At 43.1% G+C, this 26419-nt stretch overlaps 1 protein-coding gene across 1 annotated transcript in view; it reads right to left on the bottom strand.

Moving 5' to 3' along the window:
• LOC145400817 (carbonic anhydrase-related protein 10-like) overlaps positions 1 to 26419 on the bottom strand; it is a 59143-nt gene that overhangs the window by 18654 nt on the left and 14070 nt on the right. Inside the window, exons 7-8 of the mRNA XM_080273253.1 lie at positions 25782 to 25936; positions 25007 to 25144 (exon numbers count right to left, since the gene is read on the bottom strand). Coding sequence (XP_080129379.1) covers positions 25007 to 25144; positions 25782 to 25936 — 293 coding nt within the window. The remainder of the gene's footprint in view (positions 1 to 25006; positions 25145 to 25781; positions 25937 to 26419) is intronic.

The raw sequence follows: 26419 nt of genomic DNA, 5'->3' as shown, positions 1-26419 counted from the left end.
GATGAGACTAGTATGGCTAGTCGCTTAACATAGCAGTAAACAGAACCTGGGACTCAAGCTGTCATAACCTGTCAAATTGCTATAGTAAACCATTATATAGATTATTACAGAAATCCACAATGAAAGCATACTGATGGAAGCCCTAGTTTTGATTTCCATATACGTGGATTCTGAATATTCCAAGCCGAAATAAGGGTCTTGGGTTTGTAGCGCTCATACCATACTCCACTGGGTCTCAAGAAATTCCTAAGTTAAAGTGAAGGATTTATGTCAGTCGACTTCTTACCCAGTTCCACATCTAAAATAATACGTGAATTCTGGGTGTTGCATCCCTACATTTTATGCCATATTCTACAAATCTATTTAATCATAAGTTAAATTGTGAGTATTTGTGCTGCTAGAGATCCCATGTAACTTTTTTTTTTTTTTTTTAGTTCATTCTAAGTATTGTGTATTCTCTTGTACTTCATAGTTTTTGTAACCATACCATGAAAGGTTGAATAAACTTGATGTACAACGTCTTTTATTAAATTTCCTTACAAGTGCTCACATAATTACGGAGTACATTAGTGGCTATGACAGCAGCATATCAAGTTACTCTTGCAAGACGTAGTTATATCAACGTATATCACAAAGAAAACAAATTGCCCTTGACCAGGACTGACCAACAGGTGAAGACCAAAGACCGGGCAAAGGACATGGCGTAGATTTCAACGTGGAATGTTTGGGATGCGAATAATGAGGTGTAAGAGAGGATACTGTGCAGGTGCTCGAGGATGTACAAGTGGACATTATGTGGACTGACTGAGACTTAATGCAGAGGTGAGAGTATGGACTGGGTATATGTGCGGGAGTAGGTGAGAATGAGAGGGGAAAAAGGAAGGCGTATGTATTACTGTGTGAAGAGTTGGAAGGAGACTGTGGGAGACTATGGATCAGCTTGTTCGAGGACTGTGTGGCAAAGATTTAGAGTATGAATACAAGCGTGGGCGATTGTGTGTATATGCGCCAACGGAAGACCGTGCAAGTAGAGTGAAAGAAGAGTTCGGGGAAAATGTGGAAGCGTGCATGGAAAAGATTGAGAGGGGTGAGAGTGTTTTTCATAGGAGGTATGAATGGAAAAGTAAGGAATGTGAATGTAGATGGAGTAGTTGGTGAGTGGGGTGTGCCTACGGAAGTGGATGAGAATGGCAGTGCTCCGGTGGACTTTTGTGCAGGGAGTGGATTGGTGATAGCCAGTAGCTTTTTAGGCACAAAATGATCCACATGAATACATGGAGTGTGGTGAAAAGTGTAGGTGGTTAACCGAATGAACAGATGACAACGATTGTGTGTGTGTGGATGACACCATGAGAAGGTATGTGATGGATTCAGAGCATACACAGGTTGGAGGAGTGGACTTTCTGACCACCACTTGGTGATGGTGAAAGGGAGGTACAAATGTGATATATGAATAGAAGGATAGAAGGACAGGAGAAAGATGTCAATACAAGGAGGGTGGAAAGGTTGCAAGAGGATGAGAAAATGACAGAATTTAAGAAAGAAGTGGAGGAGTGATTGGGTACATATATTTTGGAGCAGATGGGGGAGGTAGAAGATGTGTGCAAGATAATCACAGAAGAAATCCGTGCAGCAAGTGAGGTGGTGTATGGAGTGCAGAGAAGATGAAAGGGGATGCAAGGAACAGCATGGTGGAATGAAGAGGTGTGGCAAGCCGTGGTGCTAAAGAAGAAGGCATATGGTGAGTGGATGGAGGAAGTTGAGAGATGGAAGAGGGAGTTATATGTAGAGAGGAAGAGAGAGGTGAAAAGATTAGTAAGAGAGAGTAAGAAGACAGTGGATGAGGAATTTGGAAGGAAATTAAGTGTGAAATGGAGGGCATGTAAAACAAAATCTGGAAACAGGTAGAAAGAGTTAGGGTGATATACAAGGCAGCAGGGTGAGCGAAAGATAAAAATAGAGTGAGATAGTGGGGAAGGGAGAAAAAGTTAGCAGATGGAGAGGACGCTTTAAGGAATTTAGAATATTGATAATGAAAGTGGCGCGAGTATAAGTAGTGGAGGCAATGAAGAAGCGATGAAGAAAGTCAAAATGGAGAAAGCCCCATGAACTGATATTGAAGTGTGTGGTGAAATGATGAAGCACGTGGGAGAGATGGTAGTAGAGAGGATATGGAAACTGCAGAGATTGGCCTGGGAGGAAGGTAGTCCCAGAGGATTGGAAGCAAGGTATAATTAAACTCCTGTACAAAGGAAAGTGGGAAAGAAGTGTGTGGCAATCATTGGGGTATTTGTCTCCGTAGTGTAATAGGAAAAGTACATGGTAGGATACTTACTGAGTTACATAAATTAAAGAGGGATTAGTTGGAGAAGAACTTAAAGGTTTTAGGAAGGGAAGGGGATGTGTAGATCAGATATCCGTCCTAAGGTCTGTTGTGAAAAAGTTTATAGAGAAGGGAAAGAAGTTGTAGGCGGCCTTCACGATTTGGAGAAAGCATATGACGGAGTGGATGGCCAAGGAATGTGGATAATATTAACAATATATGGAGTAAACGGGAAGTTGCTGAATGCCGTGAAGAGTATGGATGAGAGTGCTAAGGCTGCAGTGCGTGTGGATGGTGAACTGAGGGAATTTCTCTATCTGACTGTTGGATTGAAACAGGGATGCGTCAGGTCTCCATGGTCGTTGAATCTGTATAAGGATGGGGTTATAAAAGAGATACAAGGTAGGGCAGTGAATGTTGGCGCGGCCTTAATGAGGGAGGGCAGCGCCTGGTGACTTCCTGCTCTACTGTTTGCAGATGATACTGTGTTGTTAAGTGAAGATGAAATGGAACTGCAAGGCTTGGTGAATGAGTTTGGGATCGTGTGTTAGAAACGGAAGCTAAAGGTGAATGTAGGGAAGAGTAAAGCTGTGGTCTTCGAGAGAAATGAAGTCACTGAATAACACAGTAAGGTTGGATGCTGAGGATATGGAAAATAAGAATGTGTGATGAGTAAGGATGGAAGTTTAGAGGGTGAAGTGCTTGAAGGGGTACAACAGGAAAGGAAGGTTATTGGTTCTTTGAAAGCAATGATAAGCAATAGCGAAGTGAGCATGGAAGCAAGTCTCTGCATGATATAACTGTGATACCAATTCTAACATATGGAACTTGGACCTTGTTGGAAGGAAACAAGAATGAGAGCAGTGGAAAGAAGTTATTCGAGAGGGACATGTAGAGTTTCATGGAGAGAGAGGTTGACAAATGAGGAAGTGAAGGTGTTGTGGTGTGGATGTGGATGCGATAGAAAGCGTTAGGAGATATACACTGAGGTGAGGTCATGTGGGGAGGATGGAGAGGAATCTACCTAGGAGAGAATATGAGAGTGAGGTGGCAGGGGCAGGAGCGAGGGGGAGACCGAGGATGAGATGGAGGTATGGCGTGAAGAGGGGTATGAGAGAGGTGTGTGTGTGAGCTGGGGGTAGGGCAAAGAAATCGTGGGGGACAGGGTGGCATTAAGGCGATTTGTTTGTGGCCACTTCTACCCCTCCCTACCCTGCTCACTCTGGCATAATACACACACAAATCACACCCTAAAGGAAGACTACAAAGATAAACACAGCCTGTAACCTGTTCTCTCCCTGTTGCCCCCATTTCCTCTCTGGTCTTTCTCATCTGATTCCGATTCTCTCTCTCTCTCTCCTCTCTCCCTAGCATCAGCCTTTCTACCGCCTTGGGAAATACAGGTACATTGAAGGTGCCTAAGGAGTGGATTGCCTACCTGAGAAACGGTATACAAGTGCTGTCATAACTGCTTCTATCCTCCCTACCACATCACCTACAAATATACACAGCTGGGTGGAATTCTATGTGGTTTCGGAGGCTTCATAGCAACTCTCCCTTAGCGATTTAGTCTACATATTTCAGTTTAATCTCGGTACTGATGGAGACTATGAATATTAAAACTTTATGCAACGTGCGAGAGAGAACTTAGGTGTAAAGAAAAAGAAAATGGTAAGGGAAAGGTGCTACAAAGCCTCCTATGCCACTCATGACCCAGGTGCTGATGGCTTCTCTGGGTTGCTATTCTTGCTCTCCAGGATTGCAATGTTGTTCTCGAGTTGTTTTCTACTTTGTCTTCTCGCCATCCAAGCTTGTCGTTTGTCCTCGTAGGGTGCCACCTCGCCTTGTGCTGTTGCAGCCTCATCCTAGGGTTCCAGCTAGTCGTCTCCAGTCGTTTTTTTCCTTGTCACATTGCCATCTCGCTGTCTAGGGCTCTCTCGTCTTCTCGAGTGGCTATCTTGCTTTCTTTGGCTGCCGTTCTTCGTAGACTGAGGGGGCTGATCCTCTGTGGCTGCTATCAGTTTTATGTGGAGGAAAATAGTAATTAGACCAACATTTTTCCCTGTTTTATGTACTACACTACAAGTACCACATATCACACTTTGTACTCTAATGTGTCACTCGGGTTAACGCCAGCAAGGTAATGCGACCAGAGATCTTTGCCCCCTGCTCTCTAGTGGTGGACCTGATGGGAGTCATGGTGCGGTCTCCGTCGGTGCAGTTTTGGAGCCAGGATGGGATGGGGCTCAGATCTGTGCCAGAGGGTATAGGGCATGTGATTCCCAGCATATGGCTTCGACCCAACAGGGAGGGACTTGAATCTGGTAGTAGTGCTCCAGTACGCTGCCTCATCACTGGGTGTATAATGGCGGGGTAGTTACAGTGCCAATGTCCGCTCTTCCTGTCTGGATTTGGGACTGTGTGTGGGTGGGCAGAGCCTGTGGTCCATCCCACTCTTTACTTATCTAACATAACTAAATGCCACGCATAAAAAGCAAGCCTGAGGAGTCTAAATCACCCAAGGGGTTCAGAGTGGCATATTGGAATGTGGGTAGCTTGAAGGGTAAAGGTGGGGAAGTGGTTAAGAGTTTAACCAGAAAGCAGGTAGATGTCTGCTGCTTCGGGAAGTTAAGTTCAGGAGCGGGTCAGCTAGGATGATTGTTTTGAAGGACTGTACAGTAGGCATAAGTTATTATGGAAGGGAAGTGTGGACGGATACTGGTATGGGTGTGCTGGTTAGAGAGAAACGGGTGGAATGTGCTATGGATGTAATGGGAGTAAGTTTGAAGGATTGTAGCATGAAAAATAATGTTTGGACAACTCCTGTTTATGTTAATTGTAGGGTATGCCCCACAGGTTGGCTTGGATGATGAGAAAGAGGATAAATTTTGAGATGATTTGATATGCAAGGTTGGCGGTATTGGGAATGATTAGATTGTCCCTTTGGGTGGGAATTTAAATGGTCCAATGGGTCCCACAGCTCATGGATATGAAGGGGAGCATTTGCGCTACTAGTACGCGAGATGAGCAAGAGGAAAGGGTACATTGGTCTGGGGAGCCAATGAACATGATTGTGAGCAACATGCTTTTCAGGAAATGAGAGAGTAGGCTATTACATATGAACCTGGGAGTAACAGTAGCTAAAGTGATTGTTTCCTGGTCAGGAGGGTTGATAGGAAGTCAGTGAAGGATGTAAACGTAATTAAAACGAAGAGTGTGTGCATCATCACAAATTAGTGATATGTGACGTGGTGCTGAAGGAAGGGGTGGTGAGGAAGAGGACTGACGCACCCAGGAGGAAAATTTAAGTTGAAAAACCAAGCAGTGAGGGAGGCAGGCCTTCTATAGCGAGATGAGTAGAGTGGTGGCTGAACAGGGAGCTGTAGATGGTGTTATTGAGCAGTACATAGCTCTCAATAAGTTTCTTTAGAGCTAGTGAATCAATGTGGGTGGACAACAGGCCCGCCGAAACAAGGCTGCATGGTGGTGAGATAAGTGTGTAGAGGCCGCAGATGCAAAGTACAGAAGACTTCTCCGTTAAGGGAAAATTAATGTTAATAAGAGGGATACTTGGCTGTTGGGTATAGGGCCAGTGAGGAGGTATACAGGGCAACATCCGTCTCAGAGATTTCTACTGGATACCCTCAATACTGCCAAAAGGAATTATGTCGTATGTAACGCAGGAAATCATATGGAGAGAGAAAACATGGGTATCACAGGCGAGCAGTGTATGAAGAATGATGAAGGAAAGGCAGTAATGAACAGTGCGTATATTCATGATGCTTGGAGAGAGCATTTTAACCGGTTGCTGAATGATGAGTCTGACTGCAGTTGGGTTGGTGTGTAGTAACTGGATCCAGTGTTTGGGCCTTCGATTGATGCTGCTAACTGTGAACAGGGATATAGGCAGAATGTAGTTTAGGGCGGCCTGTGTGTCTGAAACTGACTTGAAATGCTGAAGACCTCAGGAGATGATATAAAAGTAAGTTTAGTTACTGATTCGATAAATTTCGATTCCATATGACTGTGTTGTCCCAGATGATTGGCGGATGCGTGTGACTAGATACGAATATGTATAAGGGCAAAGGGGAAGGCCTTGCAAAAGAAAAAATTATCATGGCATAACACTTCTGGACCAGATAATGAAGGTATGGAGAAAGTCCTCGAAGGTATGATAAGAGAAAAGGTGAATATTTGCTGAGGTACATTATGGCGTTCATGCCAGACAAAGGGACTAGTGATGCTATAATCATTGTCCAAGGGCTTCATGAAAAATATATTGGAAAGAAATGGGAGCTGTATTTTGTTTTTATGGATTTGGAGAAAGCTCTTGACCCAGTGAGAAAACCTGGGATCGAGGAGTGGCTGGTTAGAAAAGCTATGGCAATGTGCAAGGGTGCCTGCACTCAGTTGAGAGTGAACTGAGATTTGTGTGATGAGTTTTTCGTGAATGTTCGCCCCCTATTGCATGGTGCTTGAAGCTCTTTCGAGAACTTCAGGTATGGATTTCTACTTGGAGATGTTTTCTGCTGATGACCTTGTGTTGAATGCGGAGAGCGAATGGGAGATGGGGGAAAGATTTATGGATGGAGAGACAGAATGTTGCACAAAGATGTTTTCTGCTGATGACCTTGTGTTGAATGCGGAGAGCGAATGGGAGATGGGGGAAAGATTTATGGATGGAGAGACAGAATGTTGCACAAAGATGTTTTCTGCTGATGACCTTGTGTTGAATGCGGAGAATGAATGGGAGATGGGGGAAAGATTTATGGATGGAGAGACAGAATGTTGCACAAAGATGTTTTCTGCTGATGACCTTGTGTTGAATGCGGAGAATGAATGGGAGATGGGGGAAAGATTTATGGATGGAGAGACAGAATGTTGCACAAAGATGTTTTCTGCTGATGACCTTGTGTTGAATGCGGAGAATGAATGGGAGATGGGGGAAAGATTTATGGATGGAGAGACAGAATGTTGCACAAAGATGTTTTCTGCTGATGACCTTGTGTTGAATGCGGAGAATGAATGGGAGATGGGGGAAAGATTTATGGATGGAAAGACAGAATGTTGCACAAGAGTTTGAGAGCAAACGCGGTTAAAACAAAAGTGATAATTATCTCGGGCTGATGAAGGAACTGTCAAAGCAGAGGGAGTGTGGCCGCGTGCAGTTCGCCACAAGGCCGTGGGAAGTACAATAACTCCATCTTATGCAGTGTCTGTGATAACTGGGTGCAAGAGGGATGTAGTGGTACTAGGAGTAGGCTACGAAATAGTGCCGATTTAGTATGTGCGCTGTATCAGAGAGGGCATGTAGAGATTGACAGGCATAAATGAATGATTGTGCCGGAGAGTCTCTCGAATGTGTGGAGGAGATTTGGTTTTGTGGGGGGGACAAGTTATGTGGTGGAGGTGAGGCAGGAGCTGGCTATGAGGCTAGGGAAAGGAGTGGTTTGAGGAAATTCAGGGAGCTGTTGCCTCTCCTGACACAGATGGCTCTCCCTCCGTGCTAAGGGGTCCTTGTATGCATGATGTGTAATGTTGTCGGGTAGTGAGACCTGGGCAGTAATGGAAAAGAATATTCGTAGCCTGACACACACTGAGCAAATCCTCGTCACTTCTGTAAAAAAAAAAAAAAAAAAAAAAAAATAATAATAATAATAATAATAATAATAATAATAATAATAATAATGGTACAAAATAGTATCCCCATCACAACATTTTTTTTTTTCTGTCACCAAACACTTTAAAATCTCACTTCTCGAAATGGAGGAGAATGCAGCCTTCATTAATCACTTTACTACTAGAGGTTTCCCCTAAGCTAAAAAAAGAAAAAAATATTGGTTAAAAAAAGGAATAAAAAAGAAAAGAAAAAATAGAATAGTCCTGAGGCTTTGTTTTTGCGTTCTTCCTTTGAGTTACGGGTTCAGAATTCACTAAACATATCCACATGAATGAAGAGATTTCCTTTTCCCTAATTTACCCCTTGATCTTCGGTATCGTATTCCTCTTCCCTTTAAAAATTATGAAAACTGCAAAATAATTCGATATAACCTAGCAACCACGTATGAAAGTGTGAAAGTACAAAACAAAACAACAACACGCATCTCGGTTATCCGTGCTAAGATTTCGAATTCAAAGGTTTGGCGGGAAAATATCCGAGCCGTCGAAGTAGGAGTTTAAGATGCCAGATAATCATAGGGTTCATTTAACTCTGACATGAAAACTAATGCCTTCGTTTTGTCTTCTTTAACATAGTAAGATCATACTTTATCCAAATACCTGTGGTGTGTGTAAAGCCCTGAGGGATCTAGTGTTGTGATTACAGTTCTCGTCTCCCGTGCTGGTGCGTGATTGCTGCTGTTGCTGCTGATGATTTTCCACGCAAATTTTGATACTTGCCATGTGTTCCTGCTACTTTATCTGTAACACCCATTATATTATTAACTCATCTTACGCAAAACATAACCATCACTTATCTACCTGTCTATAGCGCTGCCTTGCCCCAGACAATAAATATCATCTATCTAACTCACGTAGCACCTTCCTCCCCTCCAAACTTCCACAGCATAGCCAAAGCTCCCAGGGCATTCCATCTACACATTCTCCCAGCCGCTCTCTTTCCGTTGCCAGCATCCTCATCTAGAAGTTTCTCATCTTCACTGAGGTCTTCCTTTATATTCACCAGCACCTCAAATATTCCTGAGCCATGTGAATTAACTGAACACGGCATCAAAGGCCTTATAAGTCACTGATATCCTCCAGTAAGACCTGACAGAAAAAAAAAAGAAAGAATACGTGCAAGGCGCTGCTCATCTCAGGACTCGAATTCTGAAGTGCTTAATAAATGTTAAAGAAATAATGGTTTATGTTCATTGTTTTAGAGACTGGCATCTCTACTACAGCTCTCTAATTGCTCACTTAGAAACTTGCCTTCAGATTCTAATAGCTACTTAAGTGGTTCCTGAAGGTCTTACCACTTCTTTATATTGCATGTTAAGAATGTGGTACAGTATTTCTTCATACATCAATTATACAATCAATAAATTATACACATTCTTTAAACGAACCCGCTTTCCTAATTCCTCCAACACCAGATCAGTCACAACCATACTGCACACCTGGCCCACACTAATTATGTTCCTGGGGACGGTACCTGTCCTCGTTGCTCCCCGTAAATTAAACACACACGGGCACAGGTGTAGAGGGGGTGTGGATATTTAGACGAAAAAAAAACAAAGTGTATAATGAAATGAACGAGAATGAATATCGATGAAAAAATTAAGATCATAAAGGGTGTCATGAAACAAAAACGTCTAAATATTCCTTACGATAAAGTGTAGCAACTGATCATGCAACTTAATCCCTTTACCACCGAGGCCATCTTTAAACGATTTAATTTTTCTATTTAGGGGAGATTTGTTTCGAGTTCGAGGGATCAGATTTAGAACTAACCTTTAATCCCTTGAGTCCTTTGCAGCATTTCTTTCATATACCTTAATTCCATAAAAACCATCGTGCTGAAAGGGTTGTCTGTCTGTCTATTGCCAGTCGCCTCAATCCCGTTGGGGGTGGCCACAAACAAATCGCATCCATGTCGCCCCGTCCCCTGTCATTTCACTGCCCTGCTCCCAGCTCACACCCCCTTCTCTCGTATACCTCCTCTCCATTCCATCCCTCCATCTTATCGTTGGCCTCCCCTTTCCTCTACCCCCCCTCCACCTCACTCACATACACTCTCCTTGTCAGTCTCTCACTCTGAAAGGGCCATTAGACGCAATATATAACTACCCAAATTCAAAAAGTCTCTCCACAAGTCAATAAATACGTCTAAAGGCAAAATCAACTACAATACGATATCAGACTGAAGGGGTTAAGGAACAGAGGTCTTATCGAAGCAAAATCACCGTCGCAGCAGGAATAAAACGAACATCCTTGAGTTTGAGGAGGAAAAGAAAAATTGACAACTGCTGTAAGGTAACCCACGACTTATAAGCATCGAAGGAAAAGAAAAATTGACCCCATAAAATAAATATCTATGAACTGACCCTACCGTTGAAGGATTTGAGTGTCCATTGGTGGAGTCAGGTGCTGTTTCTTCCCCCATCATGTCGGGTCCACGGAGCAGCCTTTCACTAACACAAATCATTCATCAAGGCAGCGCAACAGCCAAAGTCATGCCGCCGGGAAGTTAAAACAGCTCACTGCTCCTGCAAATGAGTAAAAAAACAGTAAAACAAAAGCCGAAACAAAACTATCACAAGCACAATTTAAAAGACTAACAATAACAATGAATATCGCAGTCCTTGAGTCGACACAGTGCAGTCCCTCCCTGTCTGCACCTCCTACACGAACAAGGACGTGTAGTAGGAAATGCATGACCAGTGAAGCCTCGCTAAGTGAAGTGCCACGTGAAGCTGTGGAAAATTCTTAGGCGTGACTGACAGACTGGGCCGCATCTAAAGTTGTTCCCTCATCTGAAAATTAACCTGAAAATAATATGCAGGCGTTCTAAAACACACCTTAACTTCCGGCACTTACGTTACCGATACTTACTGCCGCTTCTGCTGTCCCACCGCCTCGCCCTTCGCTGCTGGCTGTGGTGGTGGTGGTGGTGGTGGTGGTGGTGGTGGTGCTAGTGGTGGTGGTGGTGTCACTTCTTTGGTGTCACAACCTCTCCTCTGACCACATCCACACCGACAACCAGAGATGAGATCGACTGGACAACCAAGCAGTGGCGTAGGTAGGTCTCCTGTAACGCGACGTGCAAACTTAATCCAGAATATCAAATGAGAAAAATGGTCTGAAGGGCTGGATGAGAGCCAAGGGTCTGACTGGGGTAGGAAGGAGAGAGAAGAGTCTGACGGAGGGGGGAGACCGCTCAGACTGGGGTGGGGAGGAGAGGCAAGGGTCTGACTGGGGTGGGGAGGAGAGGCAAGGGTCTGACTGGGGTGGGGAGGGGAGGCAAGGGTCTGACTGGGGTGGGGAGGAGAGGCAAGGGTCTGACTGGGGTGGGGAGGAGAGGCAAGGGTCTGACTGGGGTGGGGAGGAGAGGAAAGGGTCTGACTGGGGTGGGGAGGAGAGGCAAGGGTGTGACTGGGGTGGGGAGGAGAGAGAGGGGTCTGACTGGGGTGGGGAGGAGAGAAAAGGGTCTGACTGGGGTGGGGAGGAGAGGCATGGGGCTGATTGGAGTGGGAAGGAGAGGCAAGGGTCTGACTGGGGTGGGGAGGAGAGGCAAGGGTCTGACATCACTATCCACCTACACAAACATCACACTACCCACCTACACTAACATCACACTACCCACCTACACCAACATCACACTAACCACCCACACTAACACCACACTAACCACCCACACTAACACCACACTAACCACCCACACTAACATCACACTACCCACCCACACTAACATCACACTACCCACCCACACTAACATCACACTACCCACCCACACTAACATCACACTAAACACCTACACCAACATCACACTAACCACCCACACTAACACCTGCCCACTCACCTGACCTCATCCTAGCCCTGTCAGACCAAGGAAACCAGGTAACATGACCCAGCCAGGTAAATAAACAAAAACAATTGTCCACAGAGAATATGAAGATGCAGCGAAGGTAAGTTTACATAGAGAAATATCACTGCACATAAAGATCATTGAAAATATATATAAAGGGAACATTACTGCACACATAGAACATAAGACAGATGATATATGGAGAAAACCAGTATTGAAAAATGAAGTAGTGGACATGAATTAAAAAAAAGAATAGTTGTAGACAGGTAAGAAAAATGCACACACGTAATGAAGAGGCTGACAGGTGTAGGTAATCATTGCCCACAGGTAAAGGAAATAGTAGTGAGCATATACGCCATTAACCTTCACAAGTTTGGAACAGCTCTAGCATTCTGTTCCTCCTAACATCTAACTGATTAAATAGAAAGTGAGTCCTAGGAGCCAGAGTGTTCATGTAGGGACCATTAGCCCTCTCAAGCTCAGGACAACTCTAGTACTCCTTTTTAACGCCACACGGCCTTATTCAGCTGAGAGAGAGTTGGAGTGTGTGTGTGTGTGTGTGTGTGTGTGTGTGTGTGTGTGTGTGTGTGTGCGTGCGCGCGCGCGCGCGCGCGCGTCTTTGTTCCTTGATGTTGAATTATCAGTAGAATGAGAGTTAAGCTGAGCAGAATAAGCTTGATAATGTGTACAGAGGAAGGAAACTACATGACAACGCGGGAGAAAGTAATTGTATATGTGTGTGTGCGTGCGTGTGTGTGTCTGTGTGCGCGCGTCTGTGTGTGTGCGAGTGTTGTGTACTGATATCAAATTCCGCAACAGGACACCAAAAGAAGTGCTTGAATTTCAGAACCAGGGCAGAAAATGAACTGCAGAAGGTAAAAAGGAAGAAAAAAACAAGAAAAAAATACACTGGAGCATAAATACGTAATGGGAGAGGTGGATGGGGAGGTGGATGAGGGGTGGATGGGGAGGTGGATGAGGGGTGGAGGGGAGGTGGATGAGGGGTGGAGGGGAGGTGGAATATTTCTGCTGAGCGTCTGACAATAGTGGAAGCATTAACCCATTCAGACTGACGACGCATTTCTTCCCTGCTTCCACAGGACATACAACTCTGACTTATTATGATGTTGGAAGAACTTAAGGGAGACCTATTCTAACCCCTTCCAATAATAATAATAATAATAATAATAATAATAATAATAATAATAATAAATAAATGAAATCGAAGCTGACAGGAATAAACTCAAAATACATCATCAGACTGAAGGGGTTGAAGGTTTATGAAAGGGTGAAGAACGATAAAATTAAGGATGAATCGCATACAAAAGGGTGTTAGGGAGCTTCCGTACACAACGCGGAGACAAGCTATAATCTTCTCGTATTCTCGTCGGTTAAGGAAGCTCCCTAACGCCTTTTCGTAAGCGACTCGTTTTGCTAATTACACCTTATTGTCCTCCACATGTAATTCCCATATCGCCATACTCTCCATAGATGACCTATGTAAAGATGTTATCCAGCCGTATCCAAGACTAAATCGCTAAGGAAAAAATGTTTGGGTTTTCCATAATGAATTTAGTGACGCATTATAGAGCCTCGCTGTGCATATTAAACCCCACTAATTGCATTTAACTCTATAATTGCCCGGTTAATCAAACATGAACTTTATAATCAGCTTAATTGATGTGGATGTGATAGGAAGCGTTAGGAGGAACACACGGAGGTGGTTTGGCCATGTGGAGAGGATGGAGAGTGAGAGACTGACGAGGACAGTGTATGTGAGTGAGGTGGAGGAGGGGGGGAGAGGGAGGGGGAGGCCGAGGATGAGGTGGAGTGATGGAGTGGACGGGTATATGAGAGAGAGAGGGATGTGAGCCGGGAGCAGGGCAGTGAAATGGCGGGGAACAGAGCGACATGGAGGCGATTTGTTTGTGACCACCCCTCTTACGGGATTAAGGCGTGTGGCAATAGATAGATAGATAGATGACTTATGCAAATGGAGAAGCCAGGTAAATATAACCTTAAGATGATAGGTTAAAATGATAGTTTACTTGCCTCTATCTAAAAAAAATAAATAAATAAGAGTTTCAGTTAAATATTGTTAACTAAAAGAATGTCTAAAAAAAATAACAGATTAAGATTATTTTGTACTTACTGCTGTGGAGGAGGAATTAGTGTGGGAGGTGAGGCAACTAGGTGGACTGGTGGGGAAGGAGTGGGGGAGATTGAAGGTGGTGGTGGTGGTGTGGTGGTGGTGGTGGTGGTGTGGTTGTGTGGTGGTGGTGGTGGTGTGGTAGTGGTGAGGTAGGGGTCTTCGTTCTGTCATCACTCCCAACCACAATCTAGTAATAATAATAATAATCATAATAATAATGATAATAATAATAATAATAATAATAATAATAATGATAATAATAATAATAATAATAATAATAATAATAATAATAATAACTTACACTGACATTTCAAAAAGATTTATTCTTCTCGAATTTAAAATAAATCTTTCTATTCGGTGATATCAATAAACATCATCCAGTGTACGTATGCATGTGTGTGTGTGTGTGTGTGTGTGTGTGTGTGTGTGTGTGTGTGTGTGTGTGTGTGTGTGTGTGTGTGTATGTATGTGTGTACGTATGGATGTATACATGCGTGAATAAAAGTGTATGGATGCATGCGTGCGGGCATGTGTACGTGCGTCCTTGTGTGTGTCCGTGTGAGTGTCCGTGTGTGCGTGTGCGTGTGTGCGTGTGTGTGTGTGAGACTTCTGATGCAGTACTAGTGAATATTTAATCGACAGTCGTGTTATTTCAGGGTTTTAATCGCTAGTTAATTCTTTAAGTGGCGCTTTTGAGAGTGAGAGAGAGAGAGAGAGAGAGAGAGAGAGAGAGAGAGAGAGAGAGAGAGAGAGAGAGAGAGAGAGAGAGACTCAGGGTGTGCGACCAGGCTTCCCGCTTTTTTAAAAACTACAACAAACAGGGACTCTCTCTCACAATCCTGTTTTATCATAGCCATCCCTAACTGATCCTGGAGTGTGACATAGCCAAATCCTGGTGCTAAGTAAACAAATCAGCCACACGTTGCTTTCCCTCATGTGCATCTAAAAATAACCAAGATCAATCACGGTTACTGTCCCGTATTACCTTTAGCGATCATTTTTTTGTCACTACCAGAGCTAACAACATTTTGCATTTGAATAACAGCCTGCCTTTAATCACGAGTCTGGTATATATATTTGTAGTTATTTTCTGTGTAATTTTGACACCAGAAGAAGCCGAATAGTGAGAAAGTAATGAGTTAAAATTATCGTTAATCTTTACACTGTCGAATTCCAATTAATAGGGTCAACTTGAGTCTGGAAAAGTCAGGTTACTCAGAAACTTCATGCTTACCACTTTGAGGATGGATGATACATACTTTGATGTAAAACAGTGGCGTAGACAGGGGAAGAAGGGTGGAGAAGACTGAGGGAGAGAGGGTGGTGGTGTGAACTGGCTGGAGGTTTGGTGTAGTGTGGTGTGGTGTGGCGGTATTGTGGTCAAGGTCTGATGGATGGTGGTGGTGGTGGTCGGGCTCTTCCTCTCTACCTAATCTGTGAACAAAAAATCTTGCGTAATATACATCTAAATAAAGGCGAGTTCACGTATAACCAAAATCATCAGCCATATTACAGTCCTAAATCGTCTAGTATCATGCAAAGTCCATTATCAATATCCAAGTTCCCATAAGAAAATCCTGAGACAAGACTAGGGAAAAGGAAAATATCACTGAGGCGGTTTGGCCATGTGGAGAGGATGGAGGGTGAAAGACTGACGAAGAGAGTGTATGTGAGTGAGGTGGAGGGGGGAAGAAGGAGGGGGGAAGAAGGAGGGGGGAAGAAGGAGGGGGGAAGAAGGAGGGGGGAAGAAGGAGGGGGGAAGAAGGAGGGGGAGGCCGAGGATGAGATGGAGGGATGGGGTGGAGAGGTATATGAGAGAGGGGGGTGTGAGTTGGGAGCAGGGCAGTGAAATGGCGGGGGACAGGGCGACTTGGAAGCGATTTGTTTGTGGCCACCCCAAACGGGATTAAGGCGTCTGGCAATAGACAGATAGATAGATCATGACATTACGTAGTTTAAAGCAGTTACTTAACATATGACTGCTCCGATATTACCGAATATTATGAATTAAACCCAACTATGAAACAGGCAGAAAGTAGGACCCTAGAATTTTGGTTTATACATGAGAATTATGATGCTAACCTTCATCTTCCTGAGCAGTAAGGATTTAAATGTTACTTATACTATTAAAAGGTCTTCCGAAACAGTCGGGTGAACAGCTGTGTAGGTGGGAAAAAAATGGGAGAAATGGAGTTCCCCCGAGCTAAGCCCTGTATTGGACTATATAGCCCCGCTAGGGTTACAGGAGCGAGCTACCACTCCCGGCACGGCAGCCCGGACGAGGCTCGAACTCGCAATCCCCCGATTACGAGTCCAGCGCGCTACCTCTGTGCCACCGCGCCCCCCCAGTGTGTAGGTGAGAAGAGAAAGGGGCGGTGCGAAGCTTACCTGGCGGTCTGGATGCTACTGCTGTTGTGTTCCGTCTGGCTGACTCACGCGGCGATCTGAGTGAAGCTGCTTTGGACTCTACGCGATGATCCAATTTCAACAATGATCGTTTTTAGTATCGTGTAAATCTTATTATCACAGTCCAAAGTAATTATTTTTCTTTATAGTGTGAAGTATACTGTGGACCACTTTTAAACAATATCGTGTAGGAACATTCACTAACTCGGCAGTTGTTAGTGGACCGAACCAGCAACAAACAGCTTGCCATTTTACTGCTAGCCATCCGGTCTCAGGGGCTTGCTTGTAATTCCTGTATACACATTCATACTTCGCACAAATCAACATCAAACCAACCACAACATCCAGAAAGTGAGACAGGCTACAACATTTACTAAACCTATATTTTCGTCTCCTTATACAACACCCTAGGCTGGGTTCGCATTCTGTGACTAATCGAGGCTTTAGTGTCTCCCAGGGATTCATTTTGTATGTTACAGCATATTACTCTCTTGTATGTTGCTGTATCTTTTTCTATATCAACACACATTACATAAAGAACCTACACGTGCAAGGACAGGTGTTATAGAGCCCCTTACCCTACGAGACAATAGACAGAACTAAGATTACTCACCTCCTCACTCCACGGCTGCCGACTCCCAAATGCCCGTCCCGACCGTCTCCACAGCCGAAGTCTCCTCGTCTTGAAAACATTCTTGAGTGTTCCGTTTTCCAGGTCACCAATACCCAGTTATTATTATTATTATTATTATTATTATTATTAGCTTATTCCAATTACCACCTGAAGATTTTATTCATCTACATAGTAACCCGTGAGTATCAGTGGAATATTATAGGCTTCAGTACACATTTTCTCAGTGTAAATATTCTAAACGCCTTGCATATCTTTTTTTTTTTCTTATTCTTAGCTTACTATGGCTATCTCCATTTTTTTTTTTTATACATGGGAAAGATATCTACTAGTATGGTGTTAATATAAGCTATGATATAACCCCATCACTTTGAAAAACCAGTCCAAAATTGAGCAGAATTTTTTGAAGGTAGGAAAGAAAAAAAAGGAGGGGGGGAAATGAGTCGCTGCAGTGCAGAATTTAAGGTATTGCAAGAGAAGAATTTAGGGTATTGCAAGAGAAGAATTTAAGGTAGAAGAATTTAAGGTATTGCAAGAGGAGAATTTAAGGTATTGCAAGAGAAGAATTTAAGGTATTGCAAGAGAAGAATTTAAGGTATTGCAAGAGAAGAATTTAAGGTATTGCAAGAGAAGAATTTAAGGCATTGCAAGAGAAGAATGTAATGTATTTGCAAGAGAAGAATTTAAGGTATTGCAAGAGAAGAATTTAAGGTATTTGCAAGAGAAGAATTTAAGGTATTGCAAGAGAAGAATTTAAGGTATTTGCAAGAGAAGAATTTAAGGTATTGCAAGAGAAGAATTTAAGGTATTGCAAGAGAAGAATTTAAGGTATTTGCAAGAGAAGAATTTAAGGTATTGCAAGAGAAGAATTTAAGGTATTGCAAGAGAAGAATTTAAGGTATTTGCAAGAGAAGAATTTAGGGTATTGCAAGAGAAGAATTTAAGGTATTTGCAAGAGAAGAATTTAAGGTATTTGCAAGAGAAGAATTTAGGGTATTGCAAGAGAAGAATTTAAGGTATTTGCAAGAGAAGAATTTAAGGTATTTGCAAGAGAAGAATTTAGGGTATTGCAAGAGAAGAATTTAGGGTATTGCAAGAGAAGAATTTAAGGCATTGCAAGAGAAGAATTTAAGGTATTGCAAGAGAAGAATTTAAGGTATTTGCAAGAGAAGAATTTAAGGTATTTGCAAGAGAAGAATTTAAGGTATTGCAAGAGAAGAATTTAAGGTATTTGCAAGAGAAGAATTTAAGGTATTTGCAGGAGAAGAATTTAAGGTATTGCAAGAGAAGAATTTAAGGTACTGCAAGAGAAGAATTTAAGGTATTTGCAAGACCCGCTGAGCAGTCTTGTGTGTGTGTGTGTGTGTGTGTGTGTGTGTGTGTGTGTGTGTGTGTGTGCAATGTCCCGTTTCTTGCACACACACACATCATCTCGTTGTAAAAGCTAATTGGAAATCTTAAGAAAATTACACTTCCTTACCTTTTTATCACCTCATTTACATATTTATTTCTTTATTCCTATTTATTTACATTTGTTTCGGCTGAGTCCTCTTAATTCTGCTTACACGTACCCTCATAAAAAAACTTCCTCTTTTACTCTCACACATTGGCACATTATCACACCCTCTCTCTTGTTTGTTCCTGTGTTTTTCTGTTTTTCCTGACGTGTGTTAAAAAGTGGAGGCTAGTATATCAAGGAAAAACACTTACACTTTGAAATAAAACTCCTACTTGCCCTATCAGCTGCGTTCCCTTAAGTTTTGTGGCTCATTCTGCTGGTGTGGGTGTGGCGGTGTCTTATCTCGCATGCACTATCATTCCCCTTACAGATACAAACATGGGTGATTGTGGAAGCTGCATAGTTGGTCTTGGCGTCCATTATACTATTCTCTTGACTATTCTTCACCTATCTTTACTATTCGAGGTAAAGGAGGAACTCTAAGGAATCTTTATATATTTTATTGAAAAAGCCTTGGCACAAATTTTTAAGTACAATCTCTAGGAATGGACATACCACTGGAATATTTGTTTTTTTTTAACCATGATCTAAAAATAGTAGTAGTAGTAGTAGTAGTAGTAGAAGTAGTAGAAGTAGTAGTAGTAGTAGAAGTAGTAGTAGTAGTAGTAGAAGTAGTAGTAGTAGTAGTAGAAGTAGTAGTAGTAGTAGTAGTAGAAGTAGTAGTAGTAGTAGTAGTAGTAGTAGAAGTAGTAGTAGTAGTAGTAGTAGTAGGTGAGGATGGTGGACTACAGAAGAGGAACTTAAGCCTGCAGTCCACAAGGTTCAAATTCACGTGAGACTGGAGTTGCAATTACTACTACTACTACTATTACTACTACGACTACTACTACTTCACGGGATGTATAGATTATGCGAAAAAAAAAACTATACTCCTTTCACTTAACTTGGCCCAAAATTGCCATCTCTCCATCTTGAATCCCCAGTTTGATGCTAGTCACGAGGAAGTGCTATGGAATGGATGTACAGCACGTGTCATGTCTTTGCCACTGAGCTACGTGAAATAAGCTGCAAAAGGACGAGAATCTGGGCCAAGTTAAGGTGAAAAGAGTATAGTTAACATTTTCAGAGTCTTCAACCTCTTCACCCCGACTACGTACTTCAGTTTTCACACGTTATTCGTCATCTTAGTCCCTTCACTACGAGGACCTGAAATATTGTGTCCGCAGGTGATCAAGACAACTCCTGTGTTTGTTTTTATTTGTCTTCCTATGTTTACCTGGGCTATCATTGTTTTAGAACTATCAGTGTTGTTGATATGTAGTGCCACCCATATTTAAGTACTCGGTCTTCAAGGTGATCCATAGATTGCACTGCCCTTGCCACCAACGGGAGAATATTTTGGTGTGTTGCGGGGGACGTTCAAGGGTTACCAGTGTCTGCCCTGCACCATTTTCTACTTCCCATGACTCTTTCCATTTTCTTTTTTTACGTCCACTAACTGCAGGGTTGACTACTAATTTCTCGAAGCTGCTAAAATGTCCACGCATCTCACTCCAGCAAACTAAGCCGCCCCTGCAACACACAAGATATAGGAAGATGCAATATTCGAACCACTATCACTACAAAGATTCGCACCTCTTGACTCTAATCATATCTTGCTTTCTTCTTGCACCTTCTCGACGACTATATTCAATTTAGGAAGGCCTCTGTTATGAAGGGGTTAACGAAGGCCTTATCTAACCCCTCCATTTCAAAATTTTTCCCAGCCAGAATAAAACCGTCTGAAGCAAGCCGAACTTTATTTTTCTTAACGCCAGGTCGTGCGAGTTGCGGGGGCCGGCCTACTGTCTCCTTTGCCTCTGAGTCACTTACTGTATCCAGCAGTGTTCAGACTAGAGCCACATGTTCACTCCAGCAATCGAACAGAATGCTAGGGAATGGTAGGTCTTTGATGGGGACCTTTTTAGGCCTCTTTTATGTCATTTTTCGTCCCTATTTATGTGTCATGCACCAGCCAACCCGGTACCCGCCAGCCGGACCAGGTTTTCACTGTAGAAACGTAGTCTTAGATTTCTTATATAAGTTAGATCTCATATATTAGATCTCTTATAGGTCATGTTCAGAGCCTCCAGATGCATAATGTTTATAATATATACCGTAAATACTGTATACATGTCACTAACAGATACAACTACAGAAGACAAGTCACTGAATAGAAACAAAATGTAAATAATTTTTCAGCTTGATGTTTGGTATCATTAGCACTCTCTCTCCCACCGAACCCCTGCCTGGCTGCTCTCACGGTCTTCATGGACTGAGGGAGTGATGTGTGTGGTCCCTATTCCCCCTTCTGTCCTTACCACAGTCCCTTCTGTTATGGATATGTAGTCATGCCTTGTAGAGGGTCCGACAGACACAGCAAACACTTCTCCAGTTCTTGTTATGTACTGCTGCAAATATCAACCTCTCACTGAAGATACATCACTTCATATTAGCCACTATTCTAAGCACAGAAACAAAGTAGGTCATAGCGCTGCGACTTGGAGTATAACAAAGTCTTTCAGAAGACTATAACAATGAGAAATTGGCTGATGATCCCCTACCAACACCGTTTTCTTCCCTCCACACTTCCCATTCTTTCCCGAACGTCAGATGGTGTCCTTCCTTCCTTCCTTCCGTCTTCACCCGATGTCCTTCCTTCCTCCTTCGGCCAAACATCAGAGTGTCCTTCTTTCCTTCCTTCTTTCCATACCACAGCCAGCAGGGGAGTGTCAGTGGACTTTTGATGGCGACTGTACCGGTGGTGGAAGAGTTGTTTGAGGGGAGGACGGTCAACTACATTTTGCTATGCTAAAAAGAGAGAGAGAGAGAGAGAGAGAGAGAGAGAGAGAGAGAGAGAGAGAGAGAGAGAGAGAGAGAGAGAGCATATATTAGTACCAACAACTTTTTTTTATATATTCATTTGTTTTAATTTTCTAAGCTTGATAACCACTTCACCCCCAGGACGTACTTTTAAAAATTTCTTTCTACTTCATTTTTTTTTTTTTTTTGGATTTTGGAGAGAGCTTCTCGAACTGAAGGGGCTTAACAGAGTCTGTACAGTAGAGCAGGGGTGGGGAACGTCCGGCCTCCGGGCCGCATAAGGCCCGCAAGACCATTTGATCAGGTCCGCGAGGAAATTCATAAATGCAATTTCATCAACTCATGAACGAATATACATATACATATAATATACCTGGCTACAGTTGATTTTAAGTTGATAATTTTGTATGGCCCACGAATGATGTTAAACATATCCTAATGGCCCTTAATAGGAGAAAGGTTCCCCACCCTTGCTGTACAGCCTGGATAAAGCTTGGATTAACCCCTTCAGTATGACAGATCTTATGTCAAACCAAATTTTCTTAAGACAGCTTGAATAAGACAGAATTTACGTCACTGGAATCTATCTATCTGTCAGTCAGTCTGTATATGTCTGTCTATTTACTTATCTATCTAGTTATCTATCTATCTGTTTATCTATCTGTTTTTCTATCTATGTTTATCTATCTATCTATCCATGTCTGTTTAAGATATAAATAAATCACAAGGTGTGATATGAAGAATAAATCGCCAAGGAAAGAAGGTTTGCAGAATCTATGGCAGAAAGAGGTAATTTTTTTTTCTCTCTCTCACGGCTTTACCTAACCCCTCCAGGCCTGAAAATCTCCCCTGAGCTGAATAAAATCGTCTGGAGGTAGAAAATAAGTTGCTAGAGGAAAGGAGTTAGGTGCACTGTTCTAAAGGTAGGATATTCTGTCATTACCTACCTGGCCACACCTGACACGTAATTAAGGTGAGGCTGCAGCGCTATCACGACCCAGGCCAGGTGTTAGCTGCAAGGGAATAATAATAATAATAATAATAATAATAATAATAATAATAATAATAATAATAATAGTAGTAGTAGTAGTAGTGGTGGTAGTAATAGTAGTAGTAGTAGTAGCAGTATTATTATTATTATTATTATTATTATTAGTAGTAGTAGTAGTAGTAGTAGCAGCAGCAGTAGTAGTAGTAGTAGTAGTAGTAGTAGTAGTAGTAGTAGTAATAATAATAATAATAATAATAATAATAATAATAATAATAATAATAATAGTTGTAGTACTAGTATTTGCAACAACAACAACAAAAACAACAACAACAATAATAATAATAATAATAATAATAATAACCCATGATGAGATATAGAGGCTTTCCCAAGTTTTTCGTTTTCTTTTGAGACAGGTCAGGATTTTCTTAAAAAAAAAACAAAACAAAAAAAACAGAAAACTCAATATCAAGACGTATTTAATTTCCAACTCAATAACCGATGAGAATAAGGGTCAAAGTTCCATATTCTCGTTGGTTAAGGAAGTTCCCTAACACCTATCCCTAAGCGATTTATTTTACTTATTATACCTTACCTTTCTCCTCTGCGTTACATCAATCCTTCAAACATCGCAATACTCTGCATAACTAACGCACAAAAGGATATTAACCAGCCATATCCAAAAATAAATCGCCAAGGAAGAGGTGTTAGGGAGCTTCCTTCAAACATCGCCATACTCTGCATAAATAAGTTAAAAAACGATATTAACCAGCCATATCCAAAAATAAATCGCCAAGGAAGAGGTGTTAGGGAGCTTTATTAACCGCTGGGAATACGTGGCGCAGACTCACCTTTATAGAGCGGGCGCTGATCCGCTGCTCGGCAACGCTCTCCCTGCGACGCACGGCAGGTAAGAGCGTGACAGGTGAGACGGAAGTATAATTAACAGGTGGACACGCAACTCTCTCTCTCTCTCTCTCTCTCTCTCACACACACACACACACACACACACACACACACACACACACACACACACACACACACACACACACACACACACACACACACACACACACACACACACACACACACACACACACACACACACACACACACACACACACACACACACACACACACGTAAATATTCTCCTATCTTTCACATTATTATCAAGACACAAGTTCCCTAATAATTCCATCTTAAGCTACTTTTAGATGTGTTAGAGAGAGAGAGAGAGAGAGAGAGAGAGAGAGAGAGAGAGAGAGAGAGAGAGAGAGAGAGAGAGAGAGAGAGAGAGAATTGCTGGCACACGTAATACAGCACGAAGGAGGAAGACAGAAAACGGGAAGACGAAGCAAAGAAATAAGGGGAAGCTCAAGAAAAAAGCTAAAACACTAAACAAGAGAGACTGGCAAGCTAAAAGAAGACAATAAATACTAAAATAAGAGGAAGAGAAACCGACAAGACAAAGTATGGGAAACAGAGGCGTGGGAGTGAAGGTCTGGAAGGAAAAATGGTGTACTGGAGGGAGAGAGGAAGGAAAGAAGACAAAAGAAGCCAGCAAATTACAGGCAGAAAACAATGCGAGGGAGGTGAGGCGTGAAGCAGTTACGGGAGGAGGAGGAGGAAGGAAGAGGAAGAGGAAGAGGAAGAAGGAGGAGGAGGAGGAAGAGGAAGAAGGAGGAGGAGGAGGAAGAGGAAGAAGGAGGAGGAAGAGGAAGAAGGAGGAGGAGGAGGAAGAGGAGGGGAGAGAGACACACACAGACTAACTGATCCAAGCGAGGTATGATTTTGATAAAGAAGTTCTACTGTTTTATACAGAGAGAGAGAGAGAGAGAGAGAGAGAGAGAGAGAGAGAGAGAGAGAGAGAGAGAGAGAGAGAGAGAGAGAGAGAGAGAGAGAGAATCTGTATTTTCTAGATTATCTACCAATAAAGTTCTAACAATCTAGTATTCAATCTAATTACACTGTTGCAAGTACTTATGAATGGAGATATTTTGCTGTGTTTATTAGTGTGGCATCTTGTTCCTTAAGTGTGTGTGTGTGTGTGTGTGTGTGTGTGTGTGTGTGTGTGTGTGTGTGTGTGTGTGTGTGTGTGTGTGTGTGTGTGTGTGTGTTTTGTGTGTGCGTGTGCTCCAAGTTCCTAGTCAGCCCGGTGTTACTCAGGTGAACCCCAGATCAATTAAGGTTAAGTGACTCCAGGTATTAGGTGATTGGATTATAAAAAAACCGCCTTTAGTAGCCTCTTGGGACCTCAAACCTACGCGCTACACTCCATCCCGCCATCACACCTGCTACTTTAATCACGTCCCTGTGTTTGTGGACTTAGGTGTATTAGATAGGACGAGAGGAGGTGTGTTTTGTCTTCTTTAAAACAGGGATACGTTGAATCTTCTTTTGTCTGGTGATGGTGGTGTGGTGGTGGTGGTGGAGGATGTTTGTGTGTACGGTGTGGTGGTGTGGTGGTGACTACATACCCCTGTGGTGGTGGTGAAGTGAATGTTGGTGCGTCTGGTGCGGTGGTGTGGTGGTGGTGAAGTGAATGTTGGTGCGTCTGGTGCGGTGGTGTGGTGGTGGTGGATATTATTGTGTACTGGTTGGTGATGGTGGTGAAGTGAATGTTGGTGCGTGTGGTGGTGTGGTGTGGTGGTGACATACCCTTGTGGTGGTGGTGAAGTGAATGTTGGTGCGTATGGTGCGGTGGTGGGCGGTCTGGACGGGCCGGAAGTTGTTGGCCAGGGGGGCGTGGGCCAGACTGGAAGAGTTACCCTGACGCAGCGCCCTCAGTTGATGCAGCTGGAAGGCGTACACGATACCACTAAGCCACCGCCTCAATCACCACTATTCTTACACTCAACTCAGTCACCCATTAACCCATTAACCTATTCACTTATTTCATCATCATTCGGACCTCCTTTCCCACCCTAGGGCAAGGTGAGGAGTAGCAATGTCCAGACAGCCCAAATTTGCCTAATCCAACGGGCCACGCTTCCATGCACTCATCATTCAAGCCCCCGGAATCCTGGCTCTATAGGATACGCCAAAAACATTCATCACGTTCTGTAGCTTCACATAAACGTATCCAACTGAGTCAATCCGGACGCTGCCACGTTAAAAAGGGGTGCCAAATCCCTGATCATGCACTTCTCCTCACAACATTGATCCAGCCAGCTCGATCTCCTGTCAGTCCCCTAGCCTCACCGACTTCCAAACCTCTCTTCCTCACACACTCATCCACCATATCTCTCCACCTTCTCCTTGGCCTACCTCGCCTCCTCCCTCCTTCAAATTCGCTCAGATATACCTTCTTCACCACTCTGTTTTTCATGCATTATTTAATTCATCAATCAAATAGACGTCAATCATTTTCCTCGCTATTCACCCTCCTCTCTATCTATCTGCCTATCTATCTATCTATCTCAGGTCAACTCACCATGGCAGTGTTGATGTACAGAGGCTTGTTCGGTATAATCCAGGTGACAGTTTCGTGACACGCCGGCTGTGTGAGTGACCCGTCGTAGGTCAAGTAGTGCTCCGTGGCAGGTAGCAGACCCCGTACCACAAGTGACGCTGCTGTGACGGATGACCCTGGGGCAGAGTGGGTGGTTAGTGACGTTAAGTGGGTGGTTAGGAAGGTTGTTAGTGAGATGGTTAAGTGGGCATTAGGTGGGTGGTTAATGAGAGTTATTAGAGGTCAGTGAGGTCAGTGGGTGATTAGTGAGGTCATAGGTGTGCCAGTACTGTGTCTGCAAAAATAGGGTGTGTGGCTCCATCTGTTGCGCGCAGTGGATATTTTGGCCCTGAGGGAAAGGACTCACTAGCCTATCCCCAGAGTCAGGACACAAGACATTCAAAAGACAATCAAGACAAAATCTATAATCATGAAAGCCACAGTATTATCCTTTACCACTGAGCTACATGAAATAAGCTGCAAAAGGACAAAACTCTGGGCCAAGTTAAGGTGAAAGGAGTATAGGAGGGGAAGAAAGAAATCCGCCTGGGCCTAAAAGAATTACAACTCAAATCCGAAATCCACTAAAATGAGCTTTGGAAAATCGCCCATCACAGACC

This window comes from Coenobita brevimanus, chromosome 53 (assembly GCF_032717465.1).
Source record: "Coenobita brevimanus isolate Jiangsu-jjx chromosome 53, ASM3271746v2, whole genome shotgun sequence".
NCBI classification, from domain to species: domain Eukaryota; kingdom Metazoa; phylum Arthropoda; class Malacostraca; order Decapoda; family Coenobitidae; genus Coenobita; species Coenobita brevimanus.
This window is presented reverse-complemented; position numbering and strand designations above follow the sequence as displayed.